Here is a 25737-nt window from a genome sequence, read left to right on the forward strand (position 1 = left end):
CCTTGCGGCCAGCGCGTTGCGACTTGCAGATGGTAACCCTAACGCCACGAGGCACTGGCTGACGGATGGCTCTTGCAGGCGGAGGGCCGGGGCTGGTGTTGGCTTTTTGGATGCTGATGTAGCTGATGGAGCGTTGTGGTAGCGTGCGTGCGTGCGTTGTGGTCGAGGTTAGGGCTGGGCGTGGGCGTGGGCGTGGGCGGGCAGCGGGCGGCGGGCGGCGGGCAGGGCACCGATGTCGCGACCTGACCTGACCTGACCCAGGGACGGGCGGGACAGACAGGGAGCTGAGTGACGGCTGGCCCAAGCGTAGGAGTAGGTTGCGGTAGAGGTAGGGAAATGTAGCGAGCGACAGACGGCGACTGCAGTGGCAGATGGTGAGAAGATGGACGGGTCGAGATGAATGAGGCGGTACCTAGTGGCAGTGGTAGTGGCAGTGGTGGTGCACTGTAGTAGGCTGCGGGCGCAGTCTGGAGTGCCTGTAGCAGTGAGTGTCTAGTGCCGTCTACCAGGGAACGCGGCAGCTGGACCGGACGGACTGGACTGGACTGGACTGGACACGACGGGCCCTGACAACGACAACATTGCATTCACTACAGTATTCTTTCACCTCGTCCACATCGCATCGTCATTGTCTGCTTCACTTCACAGGCCGTCCGTCGTGGTCGTCCACTCAAGGGGCACCTGAAACCGCGGCGCTACAGTGACCCGCTAACCTAACCCGCCCACTGCTTCTTGCTTGCTCAGTCCCATCATCCCCTACCTCCGCAACTCCACTCTGCTCTGCTCTGCTCTGCTTCACACCACTCACTCCGCCCTTCCACCATCCATCGCTCTCGATCCTCACGCCGTCCCTCGCTCCCTCCGTGCGCCCTCGCCTCGAATCCAACCTTCGCCTCCGCTTCGGCGAGCGCCCGCCCCGGCCAACCTGGCGTGAAGGCGGCCCGCCGCTCCTCCGCTGCGAGGTCTCACCTCACCACCGGTACCCTACAGTACCTACCTACCCTACAGGATTCACGCTGGCCCTCACCTCAACACCGCCAACACGAATCCCGTTCCCTTTCTCCCTCCTTCACCAGACCGCCGCGCTGCGACGATGGAGGTTGGGGTCCATGGTCCTTTGTCTCGCTCTCATACCGCTTCGATCCAGTCTTCGCATTCCCGCCTCCACAGCTCGGGCGGCCCCACGCCCCTCATGCCCAACTCAAACCATGCCAGCTTCTCGACCTTTTCCTCGAGGGCCTCGGATTCGTCCCAAGGCACTTCGGCCTCGACTCTTTTCGCTGCGCAACCTCCCCCGCCGCTGCCCACCCACGGTCCTCTGAACGGAGGTCCCGTCGAGGCCGCCAACAACGTCCTGAACAAGCGCGGCGACAAAGAAGCTTCGCTCTTCGTCATTTGCCAGACTCTCTCGCGTCGCCTGCGCAACGTGCCTGGCTTCGAAGAGGTCTTGCTCGAGGAGGAGCGCTCCGCCGACGAGGACACCGACCCCGTCACGCTGCTGTGGAGGACATTCCGGAGGGGTTATCCCTTGATGATCATCTACAATGCCCTCGAGCCCCCCGTCAAGCTCGAGGTCGACAAGACAAAAGTCTCGGAGAAAAAACGAGAACAGGCTGCCACCTACAAGTTTCTGTCGGCTTGCATCAACCAGCTCAAGTTCCCGTCCGAGGAGTGTTTCGTCATCAGCGACCTATACAGCGATGACACGACCGGCTTCGTCAAGGTAGGTTCTAGCGCGCGCATGCGCATTCCTCTCCCGCTTCCTTGGCTGACTGCGCTGCAGGTTGTCAAAGTTGTCAACCGTGTTCTCGATCTTCTCGTCCAAAAAGGTTTAATCAACGACGCCCCGGTCGACGATGGCTCCTCCGATCCCGCACCCTCCAACATCAAACGCACCCAGCGCCAGCACATTGTCGACGAGTTGGTCAAGACCGAACGCACCTATGTCCAACACCTCGAACTGCTGCAGGCATTCAAGAAGCTGGTCGAAGAAAAGGGCGTCGTGACTGGTGACGCTGTGCACTCCATTTTCCTCAACCTCAACGCGCTGCTCGACTTTCAGCGCCGTTTCTTGATCCGCGTAGAGCAGACAAATGCGCAGCCCGAATCGGAGCAAAACTGGGGTCGACTTTTTGTTCTCTACAAGGATGCATTCAAGGTCTACGAGCCGTTTATTGCAAACCAGAAGCGATGCGAAGAAACGGCCATGATGGAATTTGAAAAGTTGAAGGAAACTGGTGGCCCTTCAGAGCTGCGTCAGATGGTCGAGTCACCAACGCACCTAACTTCATTTCTTCTCAAGCCTTTCCAACGTCTCTCCAAATACCCGTTGCTCCTCAAGGTACGTGCGCTTCACGTTTGTCGGAGACAATGCTAACGAGTACAGGAACTTCGAGACAAGGGCGACTTGGACGAAGAACGACGTGACGACATTTCTTCTGGTATTGACGCTGCGTCTGCTGTTCTTAAGAGGACCAACGAAGCCGTGGACATGGAAGATCGCAAAGAAGCACTCGAGGAGCTCAAGAGCCGCGTCGAAGACTGGAAAGGGCACCGCATCGAAGGATTCGGTGATTTGCTCCTCTATGGCACCTTTACAGTCTTAAAGGGAGACGGCGGCTCCAAGGATCAAGAGCGCGAGGTGAGTACCCAATCCCGCCTTGAGACCACCGTGCTAAAACCGCGACAGTACAAAATCTACCTGTTTGAAATGATTCTTCTTTGCTGCAAGGAGATCAACCCAAACAAGCAAAAGAACAAATTGATGAGCAAGGGGCAGCTGTACGATAAAAGAGGCAAGCCAAAATTGCAACTCAAAGGCCGCATCTTCATGCAAAACGTTACCGACGCCATCTCTACTTCGAAGCCAGGTGCGTACCGGTTGGTTGTTTTTCTCGTGTTTTGCTGACGTGTCATAGGATCGTACACTTGCCAAATTTTCTGGAAGGGCGACCCTGGCATCGAAAACTTTGTCATCCGCTTCGCAACGGAAGATGCACTTAAGAAGTGGGTTTCCCAAGTGGACCAGCAGCGCCGGCAGTTTAGAGACACGACCCAAAGGGCAAGCGGCAGTACCAAACAGTCGACCACTTCAGCAACAGAGTTTACCTACATTCGAGATCTTCGAGACCAGGGCCCGATTGAGAATCCGTACGCCGAAACCGACGACGATGACGAGGTTGACGTCGCCGAGGTCACGAGCGGCTATCCCGGACAGACCGACTTTACTCTGGCTCAAGGCGAAAAGGGTACGCGGTCACGATCAACGACTGGCGAGAGTGGCGTCAACCCGCTCGACACGTCTCGGCCGCCGGATTTGCGCAACATGCCCCCGCGATTCCCTCACGGTTCCATGCAGAATCCGCCTCTGAGCCTCCGCACGCAACAACTGCAAGCTGGCGCCATATCTCCTGGCAATGGCCCGAATGACTCGTACTTTTCTCCCAGCATCGAATCGCCCATTTCCACGCGCACCAGCTCCTCGTCCGGCATGTTTCCATTTCCAAGGCAGCACATGTCCAACGGCTGGCACGGAGACGACAATGTGCGGTTCACCGCTCCTGCCATGGGCCGGCATACGTCTCGCGACGCTTCCAGTGGGTCTCACATTTACTCCAACGGCCGTGGTCCCGTAGGCCGACCTTCGGTTGCTCCGACAGTTTCGCAGAACGCCATAAACTCACAAATCCGGCTTCGTTCAGCTAGTAGTCCAGATATTCACAACCACCTCCCGACACGACGCACCCCTGGCGGATCCGTTCCAGACGTCCCTCCTTTCCCCAGCCACTACGCCTATGGTCCTGGCCACGTGAATCGCAGCCAGAGCAACTCGCCCAACATTCCCACGCCCACGTCCATGCCCCGCCAGAGCTCGCCCAACATCCAAAGAGAAAAGCAAGCGCTCCGCACGCCCGGATCCGAGATCAACCTGCACCTAGACTACCCTGATAGTTCTCGACAGGATTCTCGCTTCACGCCAGGTTCGTCCAGGACTGCCACGCCAGCTTCTTCGTTTGAACAGCAGCGAACAGCTACTCCAGGTACAGATCGACCGCACTCTCCGACCGCCTCCGCCGCCACGCCGACCGAAGTTTCGATTCCGTCCCAACTTAAAGTCAAGGTCCACTGCCCGTCGGCGGGGTCCACGATGACGCTGGTCGTCAGCACCAACATCAGCTTCCAGAGCCTCAAAGACCGCATTGACGCCAAATTGCAACGCAGCACTAACGTCAGCCTGAGCTCCGGACAAGTCAAGCTCAAGTATATTGACGACGACGACTACGTTAGCATCCAGTCGGACGAGGACGTTCAGATGGCGTTTGAGACGTGGAAGGAGCAGCAGCGCGACCAGCTGCTCGCAGGTCAAATGGGTGAGATTGAACTCTTCTGCCAATGAGCCCCGACGACATTGGCTTTTCGGAATGATGACCATCGCTGCACGCTTTGCGCCTCCTCTTCTCAAGGCGCCTGTTTTTTCCCCGGCGTCAGTGTTTTTATGGCGGGGGTAAATTTTGATTTTTCTTTCTTTCTTTCTCTTTTTTTTACGTCATGTCTGTGGCGTTCTTTTCTGATTCACGAGGGAAGCGGCGCGACACGGGGACTTATGGGTTTTTTTTCCTGGGTGTGTCCGTTTTCTTTTTCTTCGCCTTTTTTTTTTTTTTTCATTACGTTCTCTTTGTTTACCCCGCTGCGGGTCTGGACAACCAACCAAGGAGTGAGAGGCAGAGAAGGGAGGGGGGGGGGGGGGCGTGGGTGTCACTTATCAAGTTTTTCTTTGTCTTCCCGCCATCTAACGCCTGCTGGGAGAAGAGAAAGAGCAAGGGCGAGAGCGAGAGCGAGCGAGAGAAAGAGAGCGAAAGAGGCAGAGAGTGAGAGGAAATGATCAAAGCAGCAATCGTTTTTTAGCATCTTAGTGGTCGTTGGTGGTGGAGCAGACAGCCTACCAGCCAACCAGCTACACGGCCAATCAGCCAGCCAGACCTGCGAGACTTGCGTGCGCGGCGTTAAATTCAAATCAAACGCGACGATGACAATCACGACGAGTTTTCTTTCGCCCCCACGTTGACTGTGGTGCGGTGAGTGAGTGACGGTGTGGAAATGCCCTGGGCCGTCGTGGTGAGAAAAAAACAGCGGCCATGCGTGCAGTCCAAAGTATGAAACGGGGGAGGGAGACTGGAACACACATGGCACACAGAGAGAGATATCTCAGATTCTTGACTTTCCTGCTGCCACTGCTGCCTCCACCATAATCATCATCATCATCATCATCATCATCATCATCATCATCATCATCATCATCACTGCTATTGGATCGCTGTTATCGCTGGTCGCTGCCGCCTTCACCTTATTTTTCTCTGGCTGCTCTGTCGCCGTGGTGTTTCCTTCCACCATCCCTTTCTTTTCTTTGTCCTTTCTTTCTTCTTCTTGTCGTGTCTGTCTATCTGTCTGTCTTCTGCGCTCAGCCAGTCAAGACTCCCGTGCGTTTGTCGTGGACGGCGGGGGGGTTTCTTCATCGTCGGTCAGTTGGTTAAACACTTGGTTATTTTTTTTATTTTTTTGGGGATTATATTCTCAATCCACACAATATTATACCACCCCGCTCACCATCCACCCTCATAAACCAAATACACCCTCCCTATATCTAGTCTTGATTGCGATTATTGTTTGCAAGTTCTCTTGTAATCACTGCCAAAACCACCACCACTGCCACCACCACCGCCGCCACCAACGCACTCCCACTAAGTTATTCAAGGCTCTATTACCGCGCTCTAGAAACGGACCTTAGGAGTACCTTAAAAGATAGGGGCAAGGTGGTAAAAAGGTGGTGATATAGCGGGCGACAAGGTGATGGTAGTATTGATGAGGTTAATAAGGTCATATAAAACACTAGGAGGCAGATTATGACATGAGAGAATGGTGAAAATTTTACTACTCACGGGCCCCCTTGCTTTTATAATTCATGGGAGGGTGGATTCAGTTTAAGAGTGTGGATGGTGAACAATCAGGAGGGCGGGAGGGTGGATTGAGATTGTGTCCCCTTTTCTTTTTTCTTCTTTGCGGACAAGATGGGATGTGATGGTATAGGATAGGAGAGCGCGTTCCAGCATTTACTCGTTTTCTCTGCGGCTTTTTCGTCCTGTTCTGACGGGATTTCTCTTGATGAATGGGGCTGTCTTAAATTTAGAGGGTATTCCAGTTCCATCCCCTTTCATCTCCCCCACCCCCTTTTCACCCCCGCCCTCACAACGTCGCCGCAGCCCCATTGGCGCCGTTGACAGCCGCGCCTTTCCCCTTCTCCTTTTTCTTGCCCAAAACCTGCTCCACGAGCGCGCGCCCGTAGTCGCCGCGGTTCGGCAGGCGGTTGATGGTGTGGATGTGACAGCGCGCGGGACTGGAGTTTGTGAGGAAGACTGGGGTTACGGTTAGTCAAAGAAAGGGAGAAGAAGAAAGAAAGGGACGACATACTACCGCAGTGGAAATCAAACTCGCAAAAGGCGACGGGGCTGTGGATGCGGAAGTAGTACGGGTCGTCGTCGCCGTGGGGGCCGATCCAGGCGAAATACGTCTCGTCGAGGTGCTGTTTGAAGGTGTCGACGCGCCGCTCGAGGACCGGGGCCGGGTAGTACTCGTTGAAGGCGCGGTAGAGGGCGAGGAGCTGGTCTTGCTGCGCGGGAGGGAGCGCGGCGTAGGGTATGCCTTCTGCGGGGGTTGTCACAGGGTGAGCTGAGGATAGGGGTTTGGGCAAGGGGGCGGACAGGGGGTGCTACGCACCAAACGGCAGCACGCGATTGTCCTGCCTCGCGCCGCCGAGATGGCGCTCGTCGAACGGGTTCCAGCGCTCCGGGCCCAGGCTCTCCTGTCCCATGCCCGCGCTCAGCCGCGCGCGCGCCTGCTCCGCCGGCCCCAGACTCTGCATCAGCTTGAGGCTCTCCATCTCCTCGGTGTGGAAGAGGCGCAGCCCCGCGTGCGGGCCCTCGTCGATGCGGTCCGGCTCCGCGCCCATGAACGACGGGCCGATGACCATGCGCCGGCCGCTGAAGACGACACAGAGGCACAGGTGGTGCCCAAAGAAGGTGAAGCCCCACGGCTCGCTGGGCGCGGTGCTCGCGCGGCCATCCTTCCCGCTGAAGAAGCGGAAGTTGTACGAGTCCTCGTTGAGCACTTTGCGCCCGTTGACCAGGTGGCCCAGGAACCCGTTGGTCAGGCAGCAGCCCAGCACTTTGTCGTAGCCGGCCGGGCTCAAGCTGGCACGCAGCAGCGCGTGCACGGCGTCGCGCACGCCGCCGCTCACCTCGTCCAGCCGCAGCCCGCCCGGGTTGACGTACAGCTCCGGGTTGCTCCACAGGCGGATGGCGTCGTCCTCGACACTAGCATACACAGTGCGGGATCTCTCCTCGTCGCTCAGCTGCCCCAGCAGCGCGTTGGCCGCCGCCGTCGCCGCCTCCACCGGCGCCCCTTCGTCGTCGCTGTACGCCCCGTCCCACACCGCGTCGCGCACCACGCCGTCGGTCGTGAAGCCCGCGTACGGCTTCTCGAGATTTTGCGCTTCGAGCCGCGTTATCAGCCATGCCGGCGCGGGGATCTTGCGCCGACTGTCGGTCCACGAGAGGGCGTCGCAGTCCTGGATTCCGGCAACTTTGGGGTGCATGGGCGGCGGGATGATTTCGCGGAAGGGCACGGCGGCGTCGCTGCGCGGGCGCGAGGGGTCGCTGGTTTGGATGTAGCCGCTATCTTTTGGAGCAGCCATGGCGGGCGTGATGGAGAGTCGTAAGGCAGAAGACGCAGAGAAAAAGAGGAACAAGACGAATTGAGGAAATTGAACAGGAATTGAATCAAAAGTCGACGTGCGTGTATAAGTGGTCCAACATCAAAGAACCTAGGACTGTAGAACAGAGCATTAAATCCGAAAGATGGGTCGACAGCAACGTCGGCAGCGCAGAGCGGGACTCCTGGTCAAGTAGCGCGCGAGGCATGACGTGACGGGAAAGCGGATCCCGCCAGAGCAGCAGCAGCGGACGCGATGCCGTTCGATTCGAGTGGCGGCATCAGAAGTTGGGGCCGACAGAGGGAGGTGGTTGAGTTTGGGTTACCTGTGTAGGTTGGTTGTGAGAGCACGGAAGTCCCGAGACGCGAATCCGCGGGGCAGCCAGGCGGGGAAGTGGGTTCGGTTCGGTTGCGCGGCTCCACCCGATGCCTCTCGTCTGAACCAGTGGCACGACTCCAATCCGTCAGCATTCGACAGCTCGGACTTGCCGCTGAGCGCCGAGGCCTCGGATTTAGACCTTGGTTCATTTGATTCGGTGCTTTGGATCAGCATCCAGCACGTGGTTGGGGCACTGATTTGGTCAGTTCTTTAATACCTCTTCGACCCATGCCCGCTTCAAACTCTCCTCAGGAGTATGAGGTGACAACATGGCGCCCCTCGGACCGTACAAGCTCGTCACGGTCAACTCTGTCCCAGAGCGAGCCAAGCGGCTCGTCGGGCGCGTCTGCGAAGACGTCAAAGACCGATATCTGATTGAGCACGCCGGGAATGCCGACGGTGAGCGCTGGCCCAGGAACCACTGGGAAACAAAATGCTGACGGCTTCAGACATTTCCCAAGTCGAGGCCGTGGTAAGGCAGGTACAGCCAGACTTGCTGGTGAGTTTCTCCCGTCAGAACGACCGATGATGGCCGCTGATGCCGCCGCCCAGTTTACCGCGTCAATGTGGACGCCGCAGCAGAGCCAAGAGGCGCAAGAAGTGGCCAAGAGAATCGTCCCAGGGATCAAGACGTTTGCGCTACCGCAGGGCTTGCAGGCCGATCAGGGTCCTGACGCCGTCGTCGAATTTATCAAAGACCATTTGCCAGCGCTGATTGAAGGGCGTTGAACTGCAAACTCAGGTTCGGTGATGGGTTCTGGGGGCATCTAAGCATCTGTGTGTCGAGGAGGATGACAGGGAGCATTCATGCCTTATCCCCTTGCACCGAGGAGTGTTGGACTGCAAATTCAAGTTCCGTGACGGGCTCTGGGAGCATTCAAGCATGTGTGTGTCGAGGAGGACAAAAGGGAGCATTCATGCCTTTCCCCCCCACACTTTTTCTTTTTGCTGCGTGGGTTTTAGGTTTGTTGATGGGCACCACCACACGAGTCAGAACAGACTAGAAAAGGAAAAATGCTGATTTTGAAAGAGTAATTGACACGAGTACTCCCCCTAGGCACACGAAGAAAAGAGCTCCGGGCCAATGCAACATGGCTGCAAGTTGCAAATGCAAATGCTGCTGCGTGCGTCCCACCAACGCCAGCCAGGCCAGGCCAGGCCTTTTGCTTGCCCTCCGTCCATCACCCACCGCCGCGCGCCACAAGACGCCTTTGCCCCCCATTCGAGCCGATGCATGCGCAAAAATGTTCTGGTATCCAGCGAATCGAAGACGAAAAGGAAACGAAGAAGGAAAAAGGAAAAGGGAAATGGTGGTGGGCAGCTAAAAGTCGCCCCCTATCATCCAGTACGCCCCAAACAGCGTCAGGCCGACCACGGTGATGGTCAAAATGGACGCGCCAGCCTTGTCGCCAGTGGTGATGGGCTTGCTCGTGTCGTACGAGCCGTCGGAGCTACTCGAGCTACTGCCGGCATTGGGATCCGATTTACTCGTTCCTCCAGTCTTGAGAGTGAAGGGAGCGTCCAAATCAGCCAGGTCCACCATGACGGCTCCGACGGCTTGCAACGCAGACATTTGCTGGCCAATGCCCATGGAGCCGTCCCAAGTCGTCGAGTTCCATTCGACACCGCACGTGTTTCCTGCCGACTTGCCCGAGCCAGAGCACTGCCCGGCGGCTCCTTGGCCTGAAGCCCGGATCCTGGTGTAAATGTCTTCGTAAAAGTCGGGCACCATTTGCGCAGTCAAGACCAGCCAGCGAGTGAGGTAGGCCTTGAAAGACAGCTGATCCTGGTCGCAAGTTCCATACGGTTCGCAGGTGATTTCAATCATAATGTTTGGTCCCATGTGAGCCGGGTAAAACGTAGACCAGGTCGTGTTGAGCAAGTCGCCGACGCGCACCTTCCACTTGGCATCCTCCGTGTAGTTGTACATCATAGCTGCGCCAAGGATGAAGGTTCCGTAGTTGTAGGTCCACTGCTTGTGGTCTGCGTTGCTGCAGTTGCTCATGGTGCTGGTGCCGTCGTTGATGGTCCACGTTTCGGCGTTGAACAGGACGGTTCCTTCGGCCCATTGCCACGTCTTTTCGGCCCAGTCGGCATATGTCTGGTTGGCGGTGTAACGGGCGAGGCGGGCCGACAGCTGGAAGAAACCGCCGTTGGAAATGGTGTTTTTGTAGTCGTAACCTCCGTTGAAGGTGAAGATTCTGGATCCGGTCAGCCAGGGGCGAAATGTTCAGGAACGAGTCGGACATACTGCCAGCGAAGACCACCGCCGCACGTCGAAGAGTCCCAGCGTGCGGCCTGCTCGTTGAAGACGGCCTGGGCCTGGCCGACCCATGAAGCGTGGCTCTCGTCCGGGTCGGAGAATTTGAGCTCGGCAGCGGTCATTGCGGCGAAGGCCCAGAAGAGTTGGTCGTCGTTGCCCTCGCTCTTGGTCTGGTTGGCAGGCATAAAGTCATTGTCTTCTCCGACCTGGTGCAGAATGGCCTGCTTGGTTTCGTTGAGGTATGTTTCGTCGCCCGTGTAGTACCAGTACTCGACCATGCTCATGAAGAAGGCGCCAGCCTCCCACCAGTAGTAAGGCGCGGGCAGGTTGCCGGGGACATCGCCAGTGTTGTTTCCCGTGTAGTAGACCATCATGCCGTAGGCGACCTGGGCGGCGGCCTCTCTGACCGAGTCGGCCGAGGTGATGTCGATTTCGACGGCGGCGGCGAAGAGGGCATTGTTGAAAAGGAGCGACAGTATCCCGAGGATACCAAGGGGAGAGCGAGGGAACTTCATGGTCGAACGAGGGACGTGGTCATGGAGATGGGCCACGGAGGGCGGAGAGTGAGCATGATGAACTGAGTTGCCCTTTCTCGCCTCCCGTCTGGGGGCACAGCCTCACATCAGGGAGTGTTACTGGAATCGTCATCCGAAATTGACGCGTCAGGGAGTGTCGGTGCGCTTGCAGAGTGGGTCACACGGTGAAGGACGCGCCAGAAGGGGTCGGCCGGCGGCAATCGCACCAGGCGACTGCGGGGGTCCCGGCGAGGATGCTCTGGGGGCCGGCGAGCGAGTGTCCAGCCGAGAATCCATCGTGGTAGAGGCCATAAAACGCAGGGTCGGGGGGAATGATGCTGGTGATGGGGGGCCACGAAGGCTCGACGTGAGGCGGACTCACTGCCCAATGCGGACTAGCGCGCAGCAATCCTCAACACCACGCCAAGCCATCGTCATTGCGCAGCCCGCTGCGTGTGCGCTGCAATCCTTCTCCAGCACCACAAACGCTGGCCACTCGACTCAAGCCTCCAGGATATTTTCGCTCATCGTTCTTCAGCTCATCGACGGCATACAAAGGCGTTCTCCGACGCGCGGCCCCCAGCCTTTGTTTTTCAGCCAAGGCCCCTCATCCGTCGCCGTCGCACCGCTCTCGACATTCTTCGACGGCCGACACGCTGCCTCTGCATCCTCCTTGCTGCAGCGGCCTCCGTATTCTGCATCTCCACAACAATGACCGCCCGTATAACCCTGCCTCCTATCCGTATTTCAATTCTGGCCCCTTCTCGCCCCAACGTATCACGCCGCGCATGACTCGAGCCCGCCTGGGCAGGGCTGAATTTTGTCAAAACGCTCCGCGGCCAAGCACTCTTCTCATCTCTTGTGCCGTTTGCTTCAGGAGTTCAAGCATCGTCCCCTCTGGCTCGGTAGCTTGGAAGACAAGCTTAAATCGGCTCGCCGCACGATCCCCGCGTTTGCGCTTGGTCGACTCCGACCGCCAGGTCACCATGCGGCGGCCCCCACGCCCATCGCGTCTTCCCCTCGCAAACATTAATTTCGTTCGCCAGCACAAATGCTGCTGCCTCGCTGAGTCTTTCCGCCGTTCTTGAAACCTTTGTGACTGACTTGTTTACGTGCGAGGCTGTGTCGCTCTCCTTTCCGGGCGTCGAATTGCGACTGCGTCCATCTCTGATATTTTCGGACCACCCGCACACCCTATTTTATGGGTTCGCCTCCCCCCGTAATTCTGGAAGCGCAGATCTCACAATGACGCCTGGTTTCACATGGCAACACCATCTTCCCATACAAGCAACGACGGGCGAAGTTTGGAAAATCCTTGACGTTGGCGTCGCCTGCCCACGGTATGACGACAGAACAAGAGTTGCCTGATTTGCAGGAGCCCATCTCGGCGCGCAAATCCTCATGGCGCTATCTTGGTCTTGCAGTCTTGTCTCTCGCGAGCTTGGCTTTTGTCTCTTGGCCGCGATTCTACGATGTCGCTTCATAAATCATTAGTTTTGCTCCCAACATTCACCCACCAAGCTCTTTTCTTCCCCGCATCCGTCGAACAACGGACGCGGCGTTACGATTCAAGCAACGAGCGGCTTGATGGCCTGAACGCCTAAATGCAGCCCTATTGGCCGCCGAATCGCCGAGCAACCATCCGAGCCCTGGTAGCAAAAGCCATAGCAAAAAGTAGGCAGAGGCAGAAGCCAGGCGAACTGAGTGCATTTAAACCCCACAACAGGACCACGGATTGGAAGCATCAAAACTCTTCAGCAGAATGCACACAAGCGTCATTAAAGGCCGCGTTACTAAGCAAGAACATTTTGCGCACGAGATTGCAAGTCAGACCTGCGCCTGGCATTCATTCTTCTTGCGGCAATAATAGCACGCCAAAACATGCCACAGGGCTCGATGTCTTTCTGAGCATTTGGCACCTTGGTTGCGTCCAGGGAGCATTCATTCACGATGGCAGGTAGATTTAGGGAGTATTATTTCTTTTGGCACCATGGCGCAACTATTCTAGACCACCCAGATGCTCCTAGCACATCGAGTAGAAAAAGAAGACGCCATTCCTGTTTTTGAATTCGCGGCCGCGCTTCATGCTGTAACGTTCATTTGATTAGAGCCCCAGCTCGACCTCACCACCCTTCCCGAACTATTTCGGCCGTCGTGCCATGCACACTGCGCATCTTCGCCAACGTCAGAAAGACGAACAAAGCAGCCCACCTATACCCAATGTCGAGCTCGAGATTGAAGCGGACAATTAAACAAGTATTTCAGACGGCTGTGAGATACACACTCAGCCACGGTTGGACGGCAGGTTGGTTGGTCATACCCTGATCACTCGATGTTGACGCATTAGTTCATGCACTTTGCTCACCCGTTCCTTGCAGATACGAGTCTCCTCGTGATCATGACCGTAATTGCAGGTTGAAGTGTTGTTGCATGGCTGCTGGCTCTGCTTGCTCGCGAACTTGAGCAATTCTGGGCAAGTGAAATTGAAATGTACAAGTCTGTCGTGGTGCTTGCCGTAGTCTCCATGCTTACAATGTCTCTCTGCTGCGTAGTCCCAACATACGTGTAGGCCGTTGTTGCAAACGTCCCTTGAACGGTCTCGATTGGCGACGTCGAACGGGTTTCCAAATGAGGACGCTGTCGGTAGCTTGCATTTCTGGCCCCGCAAACTTTTGTAGCAGACAGATGCCATGATCTCGGAGCCATCGTCTACCTCTTCGAAGTCTTCTACTTCCCCGTCACCGTAATCGGCAATGACCGGAAAGAGGGAGGATTTGTAGTCTATGAAGGGCTGAATTATCTCCCCTTTCTCATTGAGGTGAATCTTCACCGAGTATGGGTCGGTCGGCCTGTATGTTGGAAGGTCTGTCATGGGCGAAGGGCGCTGATGCGGTGGCACAGTTTCAAAAATGGCGCGGCGTATGGCATCGGGGATATCGGCCAGCGGCAGCGTCTGGGATTCACCCATCTCCGTGGGGAAGTCCATGCTGTGATCCATGATCCAGTCGCCGTTTTTCTTGTCGCGGTGTTCGTCAGCAATCCAATGGTAAGAGCGTCGGCATTGCGACAGCCATTTGCAGCAGTGGTCCTTTGGTTCAACAGCTCGCACAGCGGCAAGGTCGAGTATTGACATTCCAATCTCCATAAGGAACGACTCATCTTTCTCATACTCCACTGTGCTGACAGATACGAGAATCGGTGGGTTTTGCAAAGTCCATGGGGCAGGCTTTTGTCGCTCGTTATCGCTGATGCCCCTTGCGGCTATTTCCAGAAGACAATCAAGCGTGTAGTGAGCCGCCACCCCCGCATTGTCGCCAAATTCGAAGAGCCACTGCGCATTTGTCTGTCGAGTTGGTCTGTATTTCCTCGTCGTAACGTTGAGGCCCAGCCACTTGGCAAGAGAAGAGAGTGCCATCGAATTGACATCTGCAGCATACTAAGTTTTCATCACTAGGGGACGTGTACGCAATGCTACTCACTATCTTGTGGAGCCGAGCGTGACGCCTTCGTCTGAACCAGCTTCTGTGTGTCAAACATGGCAACGACTCCGTTGTGCTCGAAATCAAAGCCAAGCTTGTGAAGGACAGCGACGTCATTGGTACTCGTATGAGATACCAAAACCACACGACGTCTCCCGGTGGATGTGAAGACTTCGGGCGACGGTTTCGACCCCGGCGGTGGAAACCCAATCATTTTCAACAGCGAGCGAGGCGTTTCCCGCCTAGTATCAATTTCAATCAGCTGAGATTCCCCTCATGAACAAGAGGATGACAGGAAGACAATGGCTTACCAGATTATGGTCGCGACCTCATCTTCGGAGAAATTCCGAAACCAGCTTTGCATGGCGACGGACTGTAGCGTATGATCCAAAGGCGCCATGCCTTCTGCAGTGTGCCTTCATAAATCGTAGAGGTAGACCGAGGAAGGAGGGCCAGAGCTTGTAGGTCGCAGATTGGAGGTTGAGGATCGCAGGTTGAGGATCGCAGGTTGAGGATCGCGAGTTGGGGATTGAGGGTCGAAGATCGAAGGTTGGAGGTTAGAGTTGTGCGTCGTGGGTCTTTGGAAAGAACGGGCGGCGGGCTCCTCGCAGGCGCTACCATCGCAGGCGCTACCATCCATCAGCGACGAAAACATGACGCAAGAGAGAAAGCACCGCCATCTTTTTGGGGGGTTTATAAACCAAGAACGCGAGTCTTATCCCAAGGACCACGTAGGGCGGCGCGTACTAAGTGAACCATCGGAGCTGGTGTGAAAACCTGGCATGGCGGTGTGGAAACCTGCCCAACTTTGCAAGCGTCCCAAAGCGCGTTCGATTCGCGTGGTCTGCATTTCCTTTTTGCCTTTTTGGTCCATCTATTGTCTCATCACTCACCTCCTCCGTTTCTTTTTCATGGACGCCGCTCCTGTCTGTTGGCGTGGTGAGTGTTGGCCGCCACCTTTTGCTGCAGACGCCTAAGGACTGGGGAGGTCCGAGAATCCTGTTGGCGTTCATCAACTCTCATCGAAGTTTTGAAAGATCCATTGTGACTGTTTCGTCATCAAGAAGTTGAAGAGCTGAGAGGCTGCTTGCTGTTTTGGCAGCTAGCCTCGCGTGTCAGCCTACACGCAGAATATTGGAACCCGCTCTCAAACAATGCCGCGGGGCATCTGAAGCTTTCCAGCCGCTTCTTTGTCCGCTTGGTCGATTCATAAAGGAGGGAACGAGGGTTGAAAAAACTGCCACTTGACGGACCTTTTCTGAGACCTGTTGATGCTGCACTTCGCTGTCGATCCATGGACTGGAATGCTTCCTGTGCGCTGCCACTACGTCCATCTGGGCGCTTGTCATTGAGCTTGCAATCCACAGCCGCTTGTCTCAAGAGCAATCAAACAGCATTTCGCTTGAAAAGCCGAAAAGTCTTTGGAATCAAACTCAAGTCTTCTTTATGGTCCTCATAAATGATCGCACGTGTTCGCCCCTTTTCTCTTCCATGAGGCTTCTTTGCGCCCAAGGTTGGACCAGAGGATGATGTACTGGGGCCGTGGCGTTGAAGGCGCTTACCGATGCTTACCGATGTAGTATCAAAATGTCTGCAAAGACGAAAGCACGTGTAGCCGTCGTACATCATGCCTTTGAATGCGGTTGCGCATTTCTAGCGTTGTTGTGGTGTTGAAGCCAACCCCCAAGGCTCTTTCCGCGGAAGTTGCTCAATGAGAATCAGTCAGGTGTTGATTCGCACGAGAGAAACGCAGCACCAGTCGGCGGCAGTTCATGTTGGCACCAGACGTTGAAAGGCGCGGGCGTCGCGTCGTGGCGACGTGCCTGGGTTTGGCACGGTCTTGAGCCCCAAACAAACAGAACCAAGTTTTCAACTCGCCGTCGCTGCGTCCCAAACTCCTATTCTGCATCCCCCAACCACCTCAGCTCTGCCTCAGCTCCTTCATCGACCAGTTTGTCAATATAGTATATCGGTACGCTCCACACGAGAGCCGTCAACATGTTGGGGATGAGTTTGCTGACTTGTGAGCCAGTCAAGACCCGAATTTCTCCGCTGTTTCCGCACCCACGGGGACCACGGTTCTCCCGCCCAAAGAATGGTTGTTGGAGGACGCGAAATCGCTTTCTACGGTCAGTACAGTCCAACATCCCCAACACTGAGAAAGTTCACTCACCGACGAAGTATAAATCAAGCCGGTCTCCCGCAGTCAGAGCAGCCCCAAGCTTCATCCTTTCTCTGACTTCGTTGAATACCACTTGTCTATTCTCGGTCATACCCACGCGACCACACTCATCGAAATGTCGGTCCCTACCACAAACGAAAGTCAGACCGCAGAGGCTCCCATCCACGAACAAGCGATGGACGCCTGCAAAGTCGGTCCTCCGGAGGCAGCCTGCCCTCCTCCGCAGTCTCCCGAGAAGAGACCCTTCTCTCTCCTGGGAGACCTGCCAGTCGAGCTCGTCTACCAGGTCATATCGCATCTCCCAAATGAGGAAAAGGCGTTCCTCTCGCTCACAAACACCGCCTTCCGCGACTACGTCGGCGAGCTCCCTAGCCTAAACAAGGACATCGCGTTCTACCAAAAGATGCTCCCCGAATACCCGGCGCTGATGGTCTGCCACGACTGCCACCGCTTCCACCACCGGGACAACAACATCGCGCATCCCTTCAGCAACCCGGAGTGGGTGGAGCTGAAGGATCCCTGCAGCAGCCAGCGATACTTCCGCAGCTACGGCATCGACATGTTGTTTTTCCAGTTCCAGTTGGCCATGGATAGGCACCTCTTGACGCCGGCGCATGGCGTCCCTCTCTCGGCGCTTGTCACCTCCCCGGAGCACCGATTCTCGAGACCCTGGCTCCCGACCGGGAACCACCATAAGGTGGAGGTGGAGCCGCGCATTGTCAACAACGAGGTCGTCATGAAGGCGCGCTTCTCCCTGTGGCGACCGGACGGCGACATGGCGCCCTTTGGGGCAGCTCTCAAGACCCAGAAGTTTGACATCTGTCCGCACATGACCTTGGACGATCAGCCGCGGAGGGACGAAGCAGACGAGTTCTCGTCCGAAGGCGGCTTTGGCCAGATCCCGGAGCTGGCAGAATTCGACTTTGCCGAGTTTGCAAGTCCCGGTCTCGTTGGCAAGGTCAGGGGGTGTCCGTTCTGCTGCACCGATTACCAGACCGTCATCACCAACCGCGGCAGCGAAGGGCGCGGCTGGCTCGTCGAGGTTCTCGCGTGGCAGTGCTTCGGCGCGGCAAGAGAACTGCTGGACGACAAGTGGATGGCGTTGACCGATGAGTGGTGGTTGGAGAAGCCGCATCCCAGGTGGATTGCAGCGCACGAGACCGGCACCGTGAGGGACGCGTTCGAGGGCGCGGAGATGCAGGTGCCGCCGGAGATGCTCGAGTGCGAAGAGCCGGATTGGAATGCCACGGAGGAATTCGTTTGGGACCAGGTTGAGACGGAGAAGATTGTAGGGGACTGGCTGTCTGCGGAGGAAGTTGAGGAAGTTGAGGACTCTGGTGACGATTCCTTCTGGGAATCCGACTGGGTATCTGAGGAGTCGGAGGAGGAGTCCGAGGCAGAGTCCGAAGGAACGTTGGAGGAATCTGAGGAGGATATCGAGAAGGAAGACTGAGCAGCGCAGAATATTCTTATACCAAAGCAATTCCCAAAGTGTGGCAAAATAACCCCATTCTTTCTGGCTTTGCTTCAAATGTTAGCCTTACTTGCAACGTAAATGGAATAGAAATCGATGTAGCTTGCTTCTTCACGGCAAATCTACTGCTTCAATTGCTGTTGAAAAGTGATGAGTATTTTCCAATGAAAGGGATTTCGATCGATGGGTGTGCATCATATCATGGTTTCCATGCCCGTACGTGAGCAACGACAAGATTGCCTTGCAGTGCCACGTAGAGGTTTACCTGACGCGTGAGCTCTCCAGCGTTGCCGCGTGCGTCGAATGCTCCAGGGCCGAGCCTGCGAGGCAGCTCAAGGACGGCGCGGCGGGGCTTCGAGAGGCCCGTCACGCAGGAAGAGCACGACATGTGCCGCACGACTATGGGCATCTTGCTGTGCGCCATGTGTGGCGGTTGCAGATGCCTTGCGATAGAATCCGACTAATTGGATCAACATCAGGTTGCGATGAAACTCGTGGAATTGCGACTCTCACAGAGGCTGCAGAAGCTGGTAAAGGCCAGGATTCCACTACAAGAATTAGTGTGATACAGCATGTAAGAAATAAACCCGACGATAAAAGGGTCCTTCATATAGACCAGGATCAAGACTGGAGCAAAGTAGCTCGAGAAAAACGACCCTTGGACCTTTCCTTACTGGTCGTGGAGAAGTCGTTCCGGTCAGGTGACGAGACATCCGGTCAATTGATAGCGCAACCGTTTCCGTCGCATCCATGTCTTGAAGCACGCTGGTCGTCTCTCCGCAAAAGAAAAGTCGCCGCCCCCGCCGCAAGCCGCAAATCCCAGCGAGCGGGCACGCTTGCGCGCGTTCTGGTCAAAATTCCCCCACCGAGCTAGCTGCGCTCGTGGGGCGAATCCAAGGCGGGTTCGATGCTGACGGGAGGAGCAGTTTTGAGTTGCTACGGGTCCCCGCGCGCGGTCTCGACCACGGGTCCATCGACCGGCTTTGTTCCTAGGGACGCGCGCGTGCGAGGAGCACCGTTTCGACGTCCCGACTGCGGTGGACACGTTTGTCCGTGGACGCGGTTTCAGCGCTGGCTGGGATGGGCGTGGGTTGAGAAACAGCACATGCGGGCCGAGAATCGAAACTGGCGGCTGACGCGGCGACGTCCACCTCACAGAAGAGGAAGAAAACTCATGGAAAGACGCTGGACGCCCGTTTTGGCCATGTCGCCGGTATAGGCGTTACCCAAATCTCTCACGGCGGACCGGCCCGTGAGGAATTAGGTACGAGGCGGGCGACGAGATCGGGACAGGCGGGAGAGACATACAGAGCGAGAGACATTTTGGCCGGAGAGCTGAACAGGTGGACGCATAAACAACGCGGTTGAGCACGGCAGCGGGCGTCTCGACAGCCTAGCGTCAGGGAGCGGGTTGGGAGGACATGCGGCGTGGGATGGTGTTGTGTCGTTGACTCGAGTCGAGATCAAGACAAGTAGCGATCGGCCAGTGCCGGTTCTAGAATGCCTGGCTTGGCCCGTCCGTCTCGCTCTCGCGCTCCGTCTCCGACACTCCCACTACCGTCAGGTCCTCACCACCTCACCACCATGTCACTCTTTAACTGATTACACCGTCCTTCTTCACGCGCTGCCGTCCTCGGTGCCAACCTGAGCCGCCTGTGTCCGCCCTCTTGTGCCACTGCGCCGCCGTACGTTACATGTACCTCTCGCTGTGTATCTGTCCGCTGAGGCACTGATGGCCCCGCCAGTCTTCGTCTTGCGCCCCGGCCGCCTCCTCTCGCGTCGGCCAGTCTCTTGAACGCCTCTCGTGCCCATGTCTTCAGGTCTTGCTCTCTCCACCCGGCCCGCTAATCAAGATCCACCATGGCCCAAGTCGACGGCAGCCCCGCTCCGCACCCTGGCCCCAAACGCCAAAAGCAAATGACCATCATTGCTTGCAAGGGCTGCCAGCGGAGAAAATCAAAGGTATGCAGCTTTCCGCTTCCCTCGGCTCCTCACCGCGCTCACCGTATCTCCAGTGCGATGGGGGCCGTCCTAGTTGCGAGAGATGCAGCCGTCTGAAAGAGGAATGCAAGTACGACTTTGACAGCACCGTCAGCAGGCAAGACGGCCTGAAGCGGAGGTTGCAAACCGTGACTGAAAAATCCAATTCTCTCGAAGCCCTTGTGAGTTCATTGCGATCTGCAAGCGATGGTGAGACTGCAGACATTCTCCGTCTGCTTAAAGACGGCGCCGATGTTTCCGACATTGTCGAGCAAATGGCAAAGCCGTCGTCGAGCAATGACACCAACCTGCCCACTCGAAGAAAACGTCTCAACGCCGCGGATCGGGAGAACTCCTACCCAACACCCCCTGGAGACGTCATCAGCGAGGACCCGAGCGCTTTGCTTCCCAGGCAATCCATCGAATCAAACCAGCACTCTGTCTATTCCGAGCCCTTTTCGCGACCTTACAGTAAGCCCGATGAAACCGATGAATCGTGTGCGAGTCCTTCGTCTTCAAAGACTGCATCCTCAATGCGGCTGAAGAATAACCGCAAGAAGATGCGTGGTTACGTCGAGGCTTTTGGAAATCTCCCCTTTTCCAGCGCTCTTGTTGCCAATGGCTACTCTACCCAAGTTCAGAGCCATCAAATGTCAAACTTCCATGTCCCCGTCCATTTTTTGCAGCCACTTTGGGAGACAGACCCCTCGCCCCTCTCTCGGGTGGTTCAAGACTACCGGGATATGGCGCGTCAAGCGTACTCAAACACGCCACGCGTTGGCGTGCAGACGAGGACCGACGTGACTGCCTTTTTCAGAGACATGACAGTTGAACGAGGCACACAGGTTCCAACAACGTCAGACTGGGCGTCCGAGATGAACAAAAGTTTCGACGACGTCGATATCTTCGTGCGCCTGGCGTGCTTGTACTTCCAGACTCATCTCATGCTGGCATGTTTCTCAAAATCTTGTGCGACCTTGGCTAACTTGTTTTTAGTGGATGGTCAACCCCACAGCCGAGACGTATGCTCGTATGCCAGATATGATCAAGCCCACGCCTTGCCAGATGATGGTGCCGCATATTTCTCCCATTGACACTGTACCTTTGTATGTTTGTCCAGCTGCGGTGACTTGTCGGTACTTCAATGGCTGACTCTGACCACAGGCCGGGGATGCGCGAAGCGCTTGTTCACAACCTGCGAGACTGGGTTGCCGCTTGCGCCGGCTCTCTTTCTGTCAATTGGCCCCATGGACTGGACGCAAGCTTGGAAACGGATCCCCTCACCGGACGACTGTACCTGACGAGAACATTTGAAGAGCACGCCTCGAAGCTCGAGAACTGGTCAGTTGAAAGCACGTTCCTCGAAATCTTTCCCGAGCTTCGAGACCAAGTGATGGTTTTGGAAAGAGATTCAAGATCAGAGAGTCCACCGGAAAACGCCTTGGGCGTTGACATTTCGATGCGGGAGCCAGACCCACAATCGCTGCGAGCGACTGTAGCACAAGGAGTGCAAACGTACAAAAAGAATCGACCGAGAAGACCAGGCGAGGTATGAATGTACTGTGTCCAGCTATAGATAATATCCGGTCCCACAGGCCTTTCAACGACGGAGTCAAAGAAAAAATTCCGTTACCATCCAGACCGTAAACACCGGACACAGTCAGATTTTGTTTGCTGCAGGCAAGCGCATTCGTACAAGGAGCATTCATACCCCTGACTCTTCCAGTTGGTTCCACGCAGACAGATCTGAAAAGGACCGAATCATGCGCAATCCCGCAACCTCAACCCCACAGCGTCAGGCGTTCTTGTGGAGTCTATGGAGCCGACATACCACTGCCGCGTCTCCCACCACCTGGAGAACGGCTCCTGCTCCCACGCCCCAAACATGAACCGCGAGAGCCTGCACCGCATGGTCCGCCAGCGCGACCCCAACGGCTTCATCACGCAAAAGCAGCTCGGCTGGCACGACGACGGCGACGCGTCCTCGCCCACGGTCGTCGGCTGGCAGCTGAATAAGGCGTGGAACGGCGGCTTCTACGAGTGCTTCCTATGCCACCGCGAGTTCTGCGCGCCCAACAGCCTGCGCCAGCACCTCGAGTCGCCGGCCCACGCGCGCAAGCTGTACCACTGCCCCAACCGCCGCTGCGGCAAGGAGTTTGCCGGCCTCGCCATGCTGTTCAACCACCTCGAGAGCGAGAGCTGCAACTTTGTCAAGTTCGATGCCGTGCAGAAGAATGTCAGCGGCATCTTGACTGGCCAGCGTCTGATTGCCTTTGCGTGATTGTCGTCTGCGAGGACTTGGCGTTCTGGGATCACTATGGGGCGTCGATCTGGAGAGTGCTGAGGTTGCCCCTTGTTGCGCCCTTTTTTTTGGGCCGGGCTTCTATGATTGGAGTTGGGGATGATGGACGACACGACGTGAGATGGCATGGGGTCACGGGAACTGCTGGGCTGGCTATGAGGGCTTCGGAGCAAGGCTGGAATCACGAACAACATAAACTACCTGTCAAAAAAATCAGAATCAAATGGTTACGACCTTTCTTGCCTGCCTACTTGTTCCTGCTCACCTTTACCTGTCATCCACTTCTCTCTTTCCACCTCATCTTCCTCCCGTCTCTCCCTCAACGCAACGTTCAGCCACTTTCTACACTACCGGTACTCAGTCTGACCACACATACTCTCCCACACTCTTCCCACAACACTCAGTCTATTCATTGCGGCCTCCCCTTTGCCCTCCGTCGACTTACTTCCGTCGCTGCCGTCGCCGCCGTCGCGGATCTCTCGCTTAGCACGCATGTACGCGGGCGGCGGGGGCAGTGGCGATGGTGATACATATATGCCTGGCTGGTCCTCTCACGCTCGCTGCTGCTGCTGCGGGCGGCTCTTTTGGAGAAGAAAGGTTGAGGACGTTGTGGAGAAGGGCAAGTGGGCGAGGCTACAGCGCCGACGTAGACGCCAAAGACGGAGCGCGCGTCAATGCTATTTATAGTCATGAGAGAATACCTATACCATGATTGTGTTTCTGTGGAGCTTTCGTAGTGGGGCGTACTGCACTGCCTACGTTTACATCGGTATGTGTGTGCAATATTTGAGAAGTGTTGCCGGCAGAGTTGTTTGGATGCACCGTGAGGAACGCAGGTGCTTTTCTGCTGCTGCGGGGCGCGGACATGGCCATGGTGGAACCAAGATGGACAGCCGGGGGCTTTTGACGAACGCTCCTCGGGTTCGCTCTCTTGTTGATTTCTTCGCTATCAAATCACCGCAGTCGCTATCAAAAGTACCACGAAATGTCCCCAGCCCGACGAATCTCAGGAGCCAAGCCCAGACCACATGCTCGTCTCCGCCGTTACAGAGCATACCTGTCCGCCTCCTGACCGCCCGCCCACCGTACCTCCTACAAGACCTCTTCGCCGCCAAACCCACGCTCCCAAGATCGCTCAAGGGAGTATGCATACTCCGACCTCTCCCTACCTGCCTCCCCCATTCCCTTGCTCCCTCATTCATTCACTCACTCATTCATTTGAGGGACCCCCAGAACAGCGGCCAGTGCGCTCGTCATGCCACGCTGCATAAGGCGCCATCTTTCCCTATACGGCGCCTTGTGCGGGCTTTGGCGTCCTCGAGGCAGGGGGTTGAGCGCCATGTGCACGAGCGCCCCGCGCGCAGGCTGAGCTCCCCGCGCGCTGGAGGAGGCGCCCCGCGCGAAAGGCGTGCACAACTGCGTTGTGTAGGCCGGAAAGCCAGGGGAAGGTGGGTTGGCCAGCAGGGCAGGGGAGGGTACGACTCGTTGTGCGCAGCACAGCGCACTGGGGACACAGCAGGCAGGTAGGCAGGCAGGCAGGCAGGCAGGCAGGCAGGCAGGCTCGCTCGTAGAGTCTCGCAATACGATGTACGATGATGTGTCGCAGGGATGGACGGACGGACGAGGTGGTAGACGCAGCGGTGGGTTTGAAGGGCGAGGTTGATGTCGTGCCTGAATGCGTGCCTGAATGAATACGAGAGGGGCGACAGCGATGGAGGGCGAACGACTGAAGAGGATTGGAAGAGAAGAGCCTGAACGCGCTTTACGGGAGCGGATACGAGCTCGGAAAGGCTTGACAGGAGCGAGGGTTTTGTGGCGCGTGCGTGTTCGAGTCGACGGACAGCAGGCAGAGTGTTGGGGATGGCGCAACGAGGCTGATACTGTAGTCGAGTTAGTTGTGCTGTACATGTGCTGGACCTGGCACTTAGTGATGGGTTGAGTCGAGGCTGTGTGTGCGCCAGATTTGCGGTTGTTTGTGCAGACTGTCCGGTGCAAGCAATATTTGGTGGGTGAATGGGATGTCGTCGTATTTGATGCAGGCGTTTGCGCTGTCGGCGAGCGCAGTCCTCAGCTCTGAAGCGTTGTTAAGTGATCGATGCCATGATTTAGCCCCTCACCTACCAAGGCCAAGGGCTTCGGTTTGTCGTGTGGATGCTCCCCAAGTCTGCCCATCTCAGTAATCGGCCCCGACGTAGTTGGATGGCTGTCCAGATTGAGCTCTCTCACTCTCAACACCACACCTCCGGCGCCAAATCTTCCCCCATCGCCGCGTTCTTCTCAGCCTCACCCAAAGAATATCGCGCTCCATCGTTCCGTTTTCGGAAGAAGCGTACTGTATGCATGCAACAAAGCATCCCCGTCTCGCCGCATCATGGCCGCATAGCCGCACATGGATGTCGTGCAGCAAGAGCGCCCTCAGCGCCGCACTTCAGCCAATTTCTCCACGTCTCATTCATCCGGGCCGCCTGCCACCAGTATCGGCCAACCCCATCGCGCCATCGCGCTCCAGTTCTACCGATCCGGGTGGTTAGGTCGCCGGTTAAGGACCCAGGTCAGCCACCCGGTCGAGCCTGAGGCACGCGCAAATTCGCGGAGGCGGTAATAGCAGCAGTACCCACCTACATTTGTACACCGTAAGTACTTGCCTACTTTTGTCTGTACTGAGTAGGTACTGTAGGCAGGTAGGCAGGTAGGCGGCTAAGGTGGGCAGGGTACCTGTAGGGAAGGGATCAATAATCACAGCGGCCCTGCATGACTGGCGGCAAAAGTCTGATTTACAGCACACGCGGCGGCTCCCTGCACATCTGGCGCGATTGACTCCGGCAGCCAAACTTGGATCGTGCGTATGCTTAAACGAAAGAAGAGCGCGAAGGCTTGTCGGACGGACGTGCGAAGAGAGAGAGAGAGCGGGCGAGGGGCGCGTGCGAGCCGAAGATGCACTGACTGTCGATCCTGTCGTCTTGAGGCGAGTGCTCTATTTCGACGACAACGACAGCGACGACGACGACGATGGCGCCTCCAAAACGACAAGACACATCCACCGCTGAAACAACAAACGGCCGCCCTCGCGCTGGCGCACGCGCTAGAACATTCCGCGACGCCTCAGCCCTACGCACAGTGGACACCACACCTCCTGGTGCACCATACGTACACCCACACAGCCTGAAGAACCGCAGCCCCTCCCATCATCCCGACAAGTGCGTGTATGCAGCGCTATCCCTGCCATACGAAGCTCCGTCCCTGCCTTAATTCGCGCGGCCGGCGCACGCTCGCACGCTATCTGAAGCAGACACCTTACCCTTCTTTGCGCGCATGCTTATCTGGAGTTAAACCTTGTCCTTGATTTGAGGACAGAGCATGGCGGGAAAGGAGAGGAGGCTTACCTCGCTCGTACGCACG

At 56.6% G+C, this 25737-nt stretch overlaps 9 protein-coding genes across 9 annotated transcripts; 6 read left to right on the top strand and 3 right to left on the bottom strand.

The window, feature by feature from the left end:
* Positions 1–1093: 1093 nt before the first annotated feature.
* On the top strand, positions 1094–4396 carry J3D65DRAFT_608010 (Pleckstrin homology domain-containing protein; the record flags this gene model as incomplete). Its single annotated transcript, XM_066798537.1, has 5 exons — positions 1094–1723; positions 1784–2341; positions 2387–2641; positions 2690–2870; positions 2919–4396. 5 exons carry the CDS (start codon positions 1094–1096, stop codon positions 4394–4396), a joined length of 3102 nt encoding a protein of 1033 aa, XP_066649762.1.
* Positions 4397–6228: 1832 nt separating this feature from the next.
* J3D65DRAFT_643144 (uncharacterized protein) lies at positions 6229–8197 on the bottom strand. The gene is made up of 3 exons (XM_066802062.1): positions 6772–8197; positions 6466–6699; positions 6229–6410 (listed from the first exon to the last, which is right to left on the bottom strand). Exons 1-3 carry the CDS (start codon positions 7745–7747, stop codon positions 6241–6243), a joined length of 1380 nt encoding a protein of 459 aa, XP_066649763.1. The 5' UTR covers positions 7748–8197; the 3' UTR covers positions 6229–6240.
* Positions 8198–8218: 21 nt separating this feature from the next.
* J3D65DRAFT_643147 (uncharacterized protein) lies at positions 8219–9176 on the top strand. Its single transcript, XM_066802063.1, has 3 exons — positions 8219–8542; positions 8593–8642; positions 8696–9176. Exons 1-3 carry the CDS (start codon positions 8413–8415, stop codon positions 8870–8872), a joined length of 357 nt encoding a protein of 118 aa, XP_066649764.1. The 5' UTR covers positions 8219–8412; the 3' UTR covers positions 8873–9176.
* J3D65DRAFT_643149 (glycoside hydrolase family 76 protein) lies at positions 8999–11261 on the bottom strand. The gene is made up of 2 exons (XM_066802064.1): positions 10395–11261; positions 8999–10344 (listed from the first exon to the last, which is right to left on the bottom strand). The coding sequence occupies exons 1-2, from the start codon at positions 10919–10921 to the stop codon at positions 9465–9467; spliced, it is 1407 nt and encodes a 468-aa protein (XP_066649765.1). The 5' UTR covers positions 10922–11261; the 3' UTR covers positions 8999–9464.
* Positions 11262–12768: 1507 nt separating this feature from the next.
* Positions 12769–14802, bottom strand: J3D65DRAFT_184421 (uncharacterized protein). The gene is made up of 2 exons (XM_066794339.1): positions 13454–14802; positions 12769–13242 (listed from the first exon to the last, which is right to left on the bottom strand). Exons 1-2 carry the CDS (start codon positions 14334–14336, stop codon positions 13133–13135), a joined length of 993 nt encoding a protein of 330 aa, XP_066649766.1. The 5' UTR covers positions 14337–14802; the 3' UTR covers positions 12769–13132.
* A 1505-nt stretch (positions 14803–16307) lies between these two features.
* On the top strand, positions 16308–18499 carry J3D65DRAFT_191403 (uncharacterized protein). The gene is made up of 3 exons (XM_066794346.1): positions 16308–16372; positions 16433–16529; positions 16582–18499. The coding sequence occupies exon 3, from the start codon at positions 16698–16700 to the stop codon at positions 18033–18035; it is 1338 nt and encodes a 445-aa protein (XP_066649767.1). The 5' UTR covers positions 16308–16372; positions 16433–16529; positions 16582–16697; the 3' UTR covers positions 18036–18499.
* Positions 18500–19511: 1012 nt separating this feature from the next.
* J3D65DRAFT_181285 (uncharacterized protein) lies at positions 19512–21838 on the top strand. The gene is made up of 5 exons (XM_066794336.1): positions 19512–19741; positions 19802–20018; positions 20072–20986; positions 21033–21142; positions 21201–21838. Exons 2-5 carry the CDS (start codon positions 19917–19919, stop codon positions 21589–21591), a joined length of 1518 nt encoding a protein of 505 aa, XP_066649768.1. The 5' UTR covers positions 19512–19741; positions 19802–19916; the 3' UTR covers positions 21592–21838.
* An 83-nt stretch (positions 21839–21921) lies between these two features.
* On the top strand, positions 21922–22317 carry J3D65DRAFT_672725 (uncharacterized protein; the record flags this gene model as incomplete). Its single annotated transcript, XM_066803512.1, has 1 exon — positions 21922–22317. One exon carries the CDS (start codon positions 21922–21924, stop codon positions 22315–22317), a length of 396 nt encoding a protein of 131 aa, XP_066649769.1.
* Positions 22318–22569: 252 nt separating this feature from the next.
* J3D65DRAFT_643163 (uncharacterized protein) lies at positions 22570–23943 on the top strand. Its single transcript, XM_066802065.1, is given in 2 exon segments — positions 22570–23875; positions 23888–23943. The coding sequence occupies 1 exon segment, from the start codon at positions 23047–23049 to the stop codon at positions 23863–23865; it is 819 nt and encodes a 272-aa protein (XP_066649770.1). The 5' UTR covers positions 22570–23046; the 3' UTR covers positions 23866–23875; positions 23888–23943.
* Positions 23944–25737: the final 1794 nt, after the last annotated feature.

Source organism: Phyllosticta citribraziliensis (genome assembly GCF_038025025.1).
Source record: "Phyllosticta citribraziliensis strain CPC 17464 chromosome Unknown J3D65scaffold_18, whole genome shotgun sequence".
Lineage (NCBI taxonomy): Eukaryota > Fungi > Ascomycota > Dothideomycetes > Botryosphaeriales > Phyllostictaceae > Phyllosticta > Phyllosticta citribraziliensis.

Coding starts and splice junctions, on each gene's coding strand:
- J3D65DRAFT_643144 (XM_066802062.1), bottom strand. CDS start 7,747: ATGGCTGCTCCAAAAGATAGCGGCTACATCCAAACCAGCGACCCCTCG. Junction 6,700..6,771: donor CAATCGCGTGCTGCCGTTTG/GTGCGTAGCACC, acceptor CAACCCCCGCAG/AAGGCATACCCTACGCCGCG. Junction 6,411..6,465: donor GTTTGATTTCCACTGCGGTA/GTATGTCGTCCC, acceptor CCGTAACCCCAG/TCTTCCTCACAAACTCCAGT.
- J3D65DRAFT_181285 (XM_066794336.1), top strand. CDS start 19,917: ATGGCCCAAGTCGACGGCAGCCCCGCTCCGCACCCTGGCCCCAAACGC. Junction 20,019..20,071: donor GCCAGCGGAGAAAATCAAAG/GTATGCAGCTTT, acceptor CCGTATCTCCAG/TGCGATGGGGGCCGTCCTAG. Junction 20,987..21,032: donor TCCAGACTCATCTCATGCTG/GCATGTTTCTCA, acceptor ACTTGTTTTTAG/TGGATGGTCAACCCCACAGC.
- J3D65DRAFT_191403 (XM_066794346.1), top strand. CDS start 16,698: ATGTCGGTCCCTACCACAAACGAAAGTCAGACCGCAGAGGCTCCCATC.
- J3D65DRAFT_184421 (XM_066794339.1), bottom strand. CDS start 14,336: ATGGCACTCTCTTCTCTTGCCAAGTGGCTGGGCCTCAACGTTACGACG. Junction 13,243..13,453: donor CTACGCAGCAGAGAGACATT/GTAAGCATGGAG, acceptor TCGAGTGATCAG/GGTATGACCAACCAACCTGC.
- J3D65DRAFT_643163 (XM_066802065.1), top strand. CDS start 23,047: ATGATTGTGTTTCTGTGGAGCTTTCGTAGTGGGGCGTACTGCACTGCC.
- J3D65DRAFT_643149 (XM_066802064.1), bottom strand. CDS start 10,921: ATGAAGTTCCCTCGCTCTCCCCTTGGTATCCTCGGGATACTGTCGCTC. Junction 10,345..10,394: donor GGCGGTGGTCTTCGCTGGCA/GTATGTCCGACT, acceptor GACCGGATCCAG/AATCTTCACCTTCAACGGAG.
- J3D65DRAFT_643147 (XM_066802063.1), top strand. CDS start 8,413: ATGGCGCCCCTCGGACCGTACAAGCTCGTCACGGTCAACTCTGTCCCA. Junction 8,543..8,592: donor GCACGCCGGGAATGCCGACG/GTGAGCGCTGGC, acceptor TGACGGCTTCAG/ACATTTCCCAAGTCGAGGCC. Junction 8,643..8,695: donor AGGTACAGCCAGACTTGCTG/GTGAGTTTCTCC, acceptor GCCGCCGCCCAG/TTTACCGCGTCAATGTGGAC.